The 11,085-nt window shown below is 55.3% G+C and overlaps 1 protein-coding gene across 1 annotated transcript; it reads right to left on the bottom strand.

Annotated features, from left to right (window-relative positions):
* Window positions 1-691: 691 nt before the first annotated feature.
* LOC138452716 (streptococcal hemagglutinin-like) lies at window positions 692-7,329 on the bottom strand. The gene is made up of 6 exons (XM_069605065.1): window positions 7,283-7,329; window positions 4,977-6,129; window positions 4,261-4,935; window positions 3,339-4,169; window positions 2,067-3,241; window positions 692-1,967 (listed from the first exon to the last, which is right to left on the bottom strand). Exons 1-6 carry the CDS (start codon window positions 7,327-7,329, stop codon window positions 692-694), a joined length of 5,157 nt encoding a protein of 1,718 aa, XP_069461166.1.
* Window positions 7,330-11,085: the final 3,756 nt, after the last annotated feature.

The following is an 11,085-nucleotide window of genomic DNA, read 5'->3' as shown; positions in this document are numbered from 1 at the left end:
CAAAAACCGCGACACGCCACCCCCGAATATTATAAGCGACTTTGGGCAAAAAGAAGGGATCTAGGAAGCCTATCCGCAGTGTGGAGCCTAACCGGTGACACTGGCCAAGGAGGAGGGTGAGCTGTATCATGGTGCATGCCGAGGTGCAGCACACCCCCACTTACTCTGGGGCATGCAGCCTAGGGTGTGTGAGTTCCCTCGGCAGTAGCTAGGAAGCAGTAGCCTTATTCCGAACCATGTAGTGCTGCCAGGATGAAAAGGATTAAGTCCAATGCAAGAGGGTGTGCCTAATGTATGCACTATCCTCCTAGAATTCGGACCAGGTCTGCCTACTGGATTTAGATTTTAGGGAAGCGTTAAAGGGGGAGTTTGACAATGGTTTATGGCAATGCTGTATGGGAAAGGGCTCGACTCACAGAGAGAGATTTCTCGGGAGGAGTCGGCCATTGACAGGTGGGTGACAGGTAGGGAGAGTGTGGATTTGTGCGGGACACCCTTTTGGGCAAAGCTCCATCTCCTGGATCCCCAAACTGAGGTGCCAGCCATCAGCTTGCAGCCCCTTGAGGTATTTCCTTAGGCTCCCTCCACAATCCCATTATGGGGACCCCGAACCTATAATCCATGGGGCATCAGTGGTTTGTCTGGTGAGTCACCCATGTGGCAATGAGAGAAGAGAACACCCACACTCGACCTAAAGTCCATGGAGCTGACAATGCAGCGGCACACTTGCACTCAGCAGCACACTTGCACTCAGCGGCACACTTGCACTCAGCAGCACACTTTCACTCAGCAGCACACTTGCACTCAGTGGCACACTTGCACTCAGCAGCACACTATCACTCAGCAGCACACTTGCACTCAGCTGCACGCTTGCACTCACCAGCACACTATCACTCAGCAGCACACTTGCACTCAGTGGCACACTTGCACTCAGCAGCACACTATCACTCAGCAGCACACTTGCACTCAGTGGCACACTTGCACTCAGTGGCACAATTGCACTCAGTGGCACACTTGCACTCAGTGGCACACTATCACTCAGCAGCACACTTGCACTCAGTGGCACACTTGCACTCAGTGGCACAATTGCACTCAGCGGCACACTATCACTCAGCGGCACACTTGCACTCAGCAGCACACTATCACTCAGCAGCACACTTGCACTCAGTGGCACACTTGCACTCAGCAGCACACTATCACTCAGCAGCACACTTGCACTCAGCGGCACACTTGCACTCACCAGCACACTATCAATCAGCAGCACACTTGCACTCAGTGGCACACTTGCACTCAGCGGCACACTATCACTCAGCAGCACAATTGCACTCAGTGGCACACTTGCACTCAGTGGCGCACTTGCACTCAGTGGCACACTATCACTCAGCGGCACACTTGCACTCAGTGGCACACTTGCACTCAGCAGAACACCTGCAATCAGTGGCACACTATCACTCAGCGGCACACTTGCACTCAGTGGCACACTTGCACTCAGCAGAACACCTGCAATCAGCAGCACACTTGCACTCAGCAGCACACTTGCACTCAGCAGCACATTTGCACTCAGCGGCACACTTGCACTCAGCAGCAGACTATCACTCAGCAGCACACTTGCACTCAGTGGCACACTTGCACTCAGTGGCACACTTGCACTCAGCAGCACACCAGCACTCAGCAGCACACCAGCACTCAGCAGCACACTATCATTCAGCAGCACAGTTGCACTCAGCAGCACACTTGCACTCAGCAGCACACTTGCACTCAGCCGCACACTATCACTCAGCAGCACACTTGCACTCAGGGGCACACTTTCAGTCAGCAGCACAGTTGCACTCAGCAGCACACTATCATTTAGCAGCACACTTGCACTCAGCAGCACACTTGCACTCAGCCACACACTATCACTCAGCAGCACACTATCACTCAGCAGCACACTTGCACTCAGTGGCACACTTGCACTCAGCAGCACACTTCCACTCAGCAGCAATCATGCACTCAGTGGCACACTTGCACTCAGCAGCACCCTATCACTCAGCAGCACACTATCAGTCAGTGGCAGACTTGCGCACAGGGGCACACTTTCACTCAGCAGCACACTTTCACTCAGCAGCACACTTTCACTCAGCAGCACACTTGCACTCAGTGGCACACTTGCACTCAGTGGCACACTTGCACTCAGCAGCATACTATCACTCAGCAGCACACTTGCACTCAGTGGCACACTTGCACTCAGTGGCACACTTGCACTCAGCAGCACACCAGCACTCAGCAGCACACTATCATTCAGCAGCACAGTTGCACTCAGCAGCACACTTGCAATCAGCAGCACACTTGCACTCAGCCGCATACTATCACTCAGCAGCACACTTGCACTCAGCAGCACACTTGCACTCAGCCGCACCCTATCACTCAGCAGCACACTTGCACTCAGGGGCACACTTTCAGTCAGCAGCACCGTTGCACTCAGCAGCACACTATCATTTAGCAGCACACTGGCACTCAGCCGCACACTTGCACTCAGCCACACACTATCACTCAGCAGCACACTATCACTCAGCAGCACACTTGCACTCAGTGGCACACTTGCACTCAGCAGCACACTATCACTCAGCAGCACACTATCAGTCAGTGGCAGACTTGCGCACAGGGGCACACTTTCACTCAGCAGCACACTTTCACTCAGCAGCACACTTTCACTCAGCAGCACACTATTTCTCAGAAGCACACTTGCACTCAGCAGCACAATTGCACTCAGCAGCACACTTGCAGTCAGGGGCACACTTGCAGTCAGGGGCACACTTTCACTCAGCAGCACTATTGCACTCATCAGCACACTCACAATCAGAAGCACACTATCACTCAGCAGCACACTTGCACTCAGGGGCACACTTTCAGTCAGCAGCACACTTGCACTCAGCAGCACACTATCATTCAGCAGCACACTTGCACTCAGCAGCACACTATCACTCAGCAGCACACTATCACTCAGCAGCACACTAGCACTCAGCAGCACACTTGCACTCAGGGTCACAATTACACACTTGCACTCGGTGGCACACTTGCACTCAGTAGCACACCTGCACTCAGCAGCACACTTGCACTCAGTGGCACACTTGCACTCAGCAGCACTCCTGCTCTCAGCATCACTCCTGCACTCAGCAGCACACTTGCACTCATTGGCACACTTGCACTCAGTGGCACACTTGCTCTCAGAAGCACACTTGCACTCAGCAGCACACTTGCACTCAGGGGCACAATTTCACACTTGCACTCAGTGGCATACTTGCACTCAGTGGCACACTTGCACTCAGCAGCACACTTGCACTCAGTGACACACTTGCACTCAGCAGCACACTTGCACTCAGGGGCACAATTGCACACTTGCACTCCGTGGCACACTTGCACTCAGTGGCACACTTGCACTCAGCAGCACACTTGCCTTCAGTGGCACAATTGCACTCAGTGGCACATTTGCACTCAGCAGCACTCCTGCGCTCAGTGGCACACTTGCACTCAGCAGCACACCTGCACTCAGCGGCACACTTGCACTCAGTGGCACACTTGCACTCAGTGGCACACTTGCTCTCAGAAGCACACTTGCTCTCAGAAGCACTCTTGCACTCAGTGGCACGCCTGCACTCAATGACACACTTGCACTCAGTGGCATATTTGCTCTCAGAGGCACACTTGCACTCAGCCGGCACACTTGCCCTCAGCAGCACGCTTGCACTCAGTGGCACACTTACTCTCAGAAGCACACTTGCACTCAGCAGCACAATTGCACTCAGCAGCACACTCACAATCAGCAGCACACTGGCACTCAGCAGCACACGTGCACTCAGTGGCACACTTTCACTCAGCAGCACACTTGCACTCAGCGGCATGCTTGCACTCAGCGGGACACCTGCACTCAGCAGCACACTTGCACTCAGCAGCACACTATCACTCAGCACCACGCTTGCTTTCAGGGGCACACTTTCACTCAGCAGCACTATTGCACTCAGCAGCACACTCACAATCAGAAGCACACTTCCACTCAGCAGCACACTTGCACTCAGCAGCACAATTGCACTCAGCAGCACACTCACAATCAGCAGCACACTGGCACTCAGCAGCACACTGCACTCGGCAGCGCACTGACACTCGGAAGCACACTGGCACTCAGCAGCACACTGGCACTCAGCAGCACACTCTCAGCAGCACACTTGCACTCAGAAGCAAACTTGCACTCAGCAGCACTTTTGCAGTCAGCAGCACACTCACAGTCAGCAGCACACTGGCACTCAGCAGCACACTGGCACTCAGAAGCACGCTTGCACTCAGCAGCACACCCTCACTCAGCAGCACACTTGCACTCAGCAGCACTATTGCACTCAGCAGCACACTCACAATCAGCAGCGCTCTGGCACTCAGCAGCACACTGGCACTCAGCAGCACGCTTGCACTCAGCACCACACTCTCACTCAGCAGCACATTTGCATTCAGCAGCACTCTTGCACTCAGCAGCACACTTGCACTCAGCAGCACACTTGCACTCAGCAGCACTTTTGCAGTCAGCAGCACACTCACAGTCAGCAGCACACTGGCACTCAGCAGCACACTGGCACTCAGAAGCACGCTTGCACTCAGCAGCACACTCTCACTCAGCAGCACACTTGCACTCAGCAGCACTATTGCACTCAGCGGCACACTCACAATCAGCAGCGCTCTGGCACTCAGCAGCACACTGGCACTCAGCAGCACGCTTGCACTCAGCACCACACTCTCACTCAGCAGCACATTTGCATTCAGCAGCACTCTTGCACTCAGCAGCACACTTGCACTCAGCAGCACTTTTGCACTCAGCAGCACACTCACAATCAGCAGCACACTGGCACTCAGCAGCACACTGGCACTCAGCAGCACACTCTCAGCAGCACACTTGCACTCAGCAGCACACTTGCAATCAGCAGCACTTTTGCACTCAGCAGCACACTCACAGTCAGCAGCACACTGGCACTCAGCAGCACACTGGCACTCAGCAGCACACTTGCACTCAGCAGCACTTTTGCACTCAGCAGCACACTCACAGTCAGCAGCACACTGGCACTCAGCAGCACACTGGCACTCAGAAGCACGCTTGCACTCAGCAGCACACTCTCACTCAGAAGCACGCTTGCACTCAGCAGCACACTCTCACTCAGCAGCACACTTGCACTCAGCAGCACTATTGCACTCAGCAGCACACTCACAATCAGCAGCGCTCTGGCACTCAGCAGCACACTGGCACTCAGCAGCACGCTTGCACTCAGCACCACACTCTCACTCAGCAGCACATTTGCATTCAGCAGCACACTTGCACTCAGCAGCACTTTTGCACTCAGCAGCACACTCACAGTCAGCAGCACACTGGCACTCAGCAGCACACTGGCACTCAGAAGCACGCTTGCACTCAGCAGCACACTCTCACTCAGCAGCACACTTGCACTCAGCAGCACTATTGCACTCAGCAGCACACTCACAATCAGCAGCGCTCTGGCACTCAGCAGCACACTGGCACTCAGCAGCACGCTTGCACTCAGCACCACACTCTCACTCAGCAGCACATTTGCATTCAGCAGCACTCTTGCACTCAGCAGCACACTTGCACTCAGCAGAATACTTGCACTCAGCAGCACTTTTGCACTCAGCAGCACACTCACAGTCAGCAGCACACTGACACTCAGCAGCACACTGGCACTCAGAAGCACGCTTGCACTCAGCAGCACACTCTCACTCAGCAGCACACTTGCACTCAGCAGCACACTCACAATCAGCAGCGCTCTGGCACTCAGCAGCACACTGGCACTCAGCAGCACGCTTGCACTCAGCACCACACTCTCACTCAGCAGCACATTTGCATTCAGCAGCACTCTTGCACTCAGCAGCACACTTGCACTCAGCAGCACACTTGCACTCAGCAGCACTTTTGCACTCAGCAGCACACTCACAATCAGCAGCACACTGGCACTCAGCAGCACATTGACACTCAGCAGCACACTTGATCGGCGATGACTAACGGGCTGCCTGGACATCCAGGAAGTGCGGGCACTTTGCCCAAACCCAGGGTTGAAAGAACGGGCGGGTTCGAAGCCAGGGTTGAAATTGACATTTCTACGGAGTCAAGAGAAGTGAAATTTGACACATTTGTATCAATCCTGAATAAACTGAACGTGTTCACCACCGTTTCCGGTGTTGCCTCTAAAACTGCTCCACTGCTGCTGCCACTGTGAGCCCACTTTTTTGTGCCTAGATTTGAGTTTTCTTATGTGACTGAGTCTGCCCAAACTCTAAGAAGGCGCCGGCATGTTGGGCAGTCGCTCAAAACATCCAAATCCCAGTCATGGCCACTTACCCCACCCCCTTCCCACCGCACTTGGGGAGTCAAGGATCGATGGATTCCCCTTACTCTTCACCCCCCCCCCCCACGCCACCCAAGAAACCAGCTGATACAGTGCCCTGCAGCGCTCTCTGCCCACACAGAAAGGGCCTCTCCTCTCTCCCACATGTTCTTGTGGGGCAGGCTGGCTTGCAATATTATTCAAGAGATTTCCCACTAAGCAAGAGGCCGATCTGGGCTGGGAAATGTCAGCCGCATCTGACTGACACTTCCCCAGCCCTCTTGACCTGGAAGTGGTATCCCACCTGTTATAACTTCTTCCTCGTTCCAAACATCCTCCTCTGCTCCCAGTCTCACCAGCAGACCGTTGTGTCTCACGCCAGCAGAGTCATCACACCCACCCCTCTATGCTCCTGCCTGCAGGGGAGCTGGGGGGACCTCCCAGCAGAAAGCTCCTCTGATAGGCCGGGGAGTCAGGGGCGTGTCCCTCTGCCTAACCTGCAACTGACCACCTCAGTACCTCATGACATGTAATTCAAGCAGGACTCGCAATCCAAGGGGGTCATGGAAGCCACATGTGGCTCTCCAGATGTGGCAGACTGCCATGATCCTGGCTAGAACTGATGGGAGCCAAACCGTATGGATCCCGGCACGGACCGCCCGCTATGTTATACATTAAAAGAATTCCGAGCAAAGCAGACTCGCTATCCACTATGCAGCATGCCACCCAACGACGTGCACACGTCAGGGCTCCACAGAATCACTTCACCCACTGGCAATGGCAGTAGCTAGCGAACATTGAATAGAGTGAGCACATCATTTGAGCAAGATCACACGAGTAGGTCAAGTGGCAAAGTCGAGACTTGCGAGCTCCTCTTTCAGTTAACGACCTCACCCCCTCACCCCCTCACCCCATCACCCCCTCACCCGCTCACCAGCTCAGGTTTTACAGAAATCTGCCGTGCTTTCGGCATGGTTTTCTTTTCAGGGGCCGCCTGCATGCAGTAAGGGGGACTATAGAGGACGCAAGGCACCAAGAGAAGCTGCCTCCCAGCGTCTCTCTGAAACGCAGCGAGCGAAAGAAGCCTGGAGGGAAGGAGGGAAGGGAGGGGAGAGGAGAGGGGCACACCTGCCAGGAAGCACTCAGCATCGTGGATTCAAAGAGTACATACACTCCGGGTGCTGCCCCCCTCCGTGCAGTGCCTGGGTGGAGGGCTCAGACTCTAGCCCTGTCTGGCCTCCATAGCCATGGCGCTGAACACAAAAGGCCACCTCCAACCTCTGGACTAATCCCACACGACCCACGGGCGGTTCTAGAAGCAGCTCCCGCGTCCTTTCCTATCATATGATCGGTTATTTATAACGCGTTTAACACCCAGAGGTTTCTAAGCGCGGACCCGGGGATCGAACCTTTGGTGCTCCGTGTGGTCTTGCTTCCAAGGTTCCAAGGGGAGCACGTTGCCCCTGAGCTATCCTCCCAATACGATGAGTGATGACGCGCCTCAGACGGTTGTTTTCGGGTGCAATGGATAGAAAGTACCCCAGGATGTGAGCAGGGAGAGGTGTGGGGTGGGGCAGGAGCCGGCAGCCCCTGTGCTGGGGGCAGCAGACTCACGAGGGGAGAACTTCCTGGAATTGCCCCAGAAGCAGCTGCCAGCCTGAGAGCACCCAAGGCACAGATACCCCCTCCCGCCCCCTACTGCAGACCTGCTGACCCACCTGCTCCTCGTCCTTCTCCATGGACCCGGGGCGCAGGGGGCGCTGTGGTGCAGGTGCGGTGCAGAGCAGGTACAGAGGACGCAGTGCTGCCTCCTTGCACAGGCCCTCCACAGCTCCGGCAGGGCCACCCCCGCCTCTGGGAGGCTGCCTGTAGCCTGCCCTGGGCTTTATGTGTCAATGCTTCTCAGGAGGTCATCCCCGCCCAGACTGCACGCACCCCTCGCCTGCCCCCCAGGCCGATGCGAGCCCAGGTCGGGGACAGGGAGCACTGCACCTCAATCGCCGGCTTTATACAGCACGCCCGTGTCTGCAGGGGCTCCCGGAGGCTCACGGGGACACTAACCCGACACACACCATGTACACGTTTATAATGTGAGCCCAGAAGCATGCCCCAAGTTCAACATCTCCTGGGGCCGTGTGCACGGGGGCCCTTCAGCTGCCGCTAATGAGTGTGCTCTGCCCAAATCACAATGCACACAGCACACACACCAATGGAAGCACACTCTCCTGAAAGGCAATAATGCCATTAGACGTGTCACAGCGCCACTATTATTCCGGCTTCTAAGCACCCTGGCTTCAATATTTAATAACTCAAGATGTCGCTTATAGCTGGAGGTAAACCCTCAACTTGCCTTCCAAAGTCCCGGACACTGGCCTTAAAGTCCTGCTTCTCTAGTTCACTGAACGCGCGAGGAGGCCCAGTCCCTCACTGAATGAGTGAGCCAATGATTGAATGAATGTGTGAGCGAGTGCGGATTTACACTTTCACACACTCGCTCACTCTCTCACTCACCAGAATTGGGAGGGCGCTCTTCCACGAGTGAATGCGTTATGCTGCGTGTGATCTGTAAGGTGCACACGAGCCGTGGGTGTGCTCCTGTAGCACTGTGCTCAGCGAGTGATGCACGGCTCTGGGTGTCCACGAGGTGGCACACGGCTGGTTGCACAGCCAGAGGCCTACCTAGAAATCTCCAGAGTTCCCTATAGGCCAGTCCACCCCTGTCCAGGGTGCAGAGGCCTTCTGGGAAATCTCCAGAGTTCTCTATAGGCCAGTCCACCCCTGCCCAGGGTTCAAAGACCTACTGGGAAATGTACAGAGTTCCCTATAGGCCAGTCCACCCCTGCCCAGGGTGCAGAGGCCTAGCGGGAAATCTCCAGAGTTCTCTATAGGCCAGTCCACCGCTGCCCAGGGTTCAAAGGCCTACCAGGAAATGTACAGAGTTCCTTATAGGCCAGTCCACCCCTGCCCAGGGTGCAGAGGCCTAGCGGGAAATCTCCAGAGTTCCCTATACGCCAGTCCACCCCTGCCCAGGGTGCAGAGGCCTAGCGGGAAATCTCCAGAGTTCCCTATACGCCAGTCCACCCCTGCCCAGGGTTCAAAGGCCTACCAGGAAATGTACAGAGTTCCTTATAGGCCAGTCCACCCCTGCCCAGGGTGCAGAGGCCTAGCGGGAAATATCCAGAGTTCCCTATACGCCAGTCCACCCCTGCCCAGGGTGCAGAGGCCTAGCGGGAAATCTCCAGAGTTCTCTATAGGCCAGTCCACCCCTGCCCAGGGTTCAAAGGCCTACCAGGAAATGTACAGAGTTCCTTATAGGCCAGTCCACCCCTGCCCAGGGTGCAGAGGCCTAGCGGGAAATCTCCAGAGTTCCCTATACGCCAGTCCACCCCTGCCCAGGGTGCAGAGGCCTAGCGGGAAATCTCCAGAGTTCCCTATACGCCAGTCCACTCCTGAGCAGAAGAGGTCTGGAGGACCAGGGAACTCCGTCCACACCTGGTAATCCCACAGGCAATGAAGAACCAAAGTTTAGTAACTGCAGCAAGTGAAACACATTCACAGTAAAGCGAGGAAATGGGAGATTTAGGGCCCGCTTCATGGAATGGGGCGCAGAAATGGCCCAAGGTCTGCGCGGCGAGGGGTACCCTGTGCAAGCTGTGGCACAGAAAAAAATATTGCCGCCACGCGTATTCATGGATTTGAAGACACATTCCTAGCCGTCGCGCAATTAACAACAAGCTGCGAGAGGAACGCCCACAACACTCTGTCAAGCAAAGCAAAAAGCAAGCAAAAGGATTAACACGGCGCAAGCCTCCGTGCCACCCCTGTCATAGCATCCAGTACCCCTGTGATAAGACGTGTTTCACCTCGCAAGCCCAGGCTGCATCCCAGCGAAATCGCGCATCTCACCTCGCAAGGCCAGGCTGCACCCCAGCATAATCGCATGTCACCTCGCAAGGCCAATCTGTACCAGAACAAAATTGCGTGCCTCACCTAGCAAACCCAGGCCGCACCCCAGAGAAAATGCGTGCCATCCCTCGCAAGCCCAGGCTGCACCCCAACGAAGTTGCGTGCCTCACCTCGCAAGCCCAGGTCGCACCCCAGCGAAATTGTGCGCCTCACCTCGCAAGCCCAGGCCGCACCCCAGAGAAATCACGTGCCCTCCCTCGCAAGCCCAGACCGCACCCCAGAGAAAACGCATGTCCTCCCTCTCAAGCCCAGTCCACACCCCAGCAAAATCACTCACCTCACCTTGCAAGCCCAGACCGCACCACAGTTAAAACGCAACGTCCACCCACCACCCCCAGGGCAGCACTCGGCTCATCCTCTCCTGCCAGTAAGTCAGGATCAAAGGCAACGACCGGATTGAGGACTGTACAGTTCAGACAAGTTACGCTTTGCGTCAAGTACTGACTCTTTGCCTCTACTTGCTTAGTACTATTAGACACAGGAGTTCGAAGAGGTATGTCAGGGTGGCCCAGAACGGGAGGTACTACTGCGCCTGGAGTAGGGGCTGAACCCTCTTCATTTTGCAAAGGATGAAATACATCATCTGGCATCAGTACGGCTTGCTCTTCAAATAATTCTGTATTTTCTGACCTTGAACGACAGGAAAAGTATTGGCTCACCTGTTTTTGACAAGCGCGTTTAGCAGGGAGATCCTCTGGATTGGCCATACGTTTTAATTGAGCTCTGGTCCTTAAGGTTAGATTTGCTTTGGTCACCACCCTAC

Source organism: Ambystoma mexicanum, chromosome 4p (genome assembly GCF_040938575.1).
Source record: "Ambystoma mexicanum isolate Mex_15411 chromosome 4p, UKY_AmexF1_1, whole genome shotgun sequence".
NCBI classification, from domain to species: domain Eukaryota; kingdom Metazoa; phylum Chordata; class Amphibia; order Caudata; family Ambystomatidae; genus Ambystoma; species Ambystoma mexicanum.
This window is presented reverse-complemented; position numbering and strand designations above follow the sequence as displayed.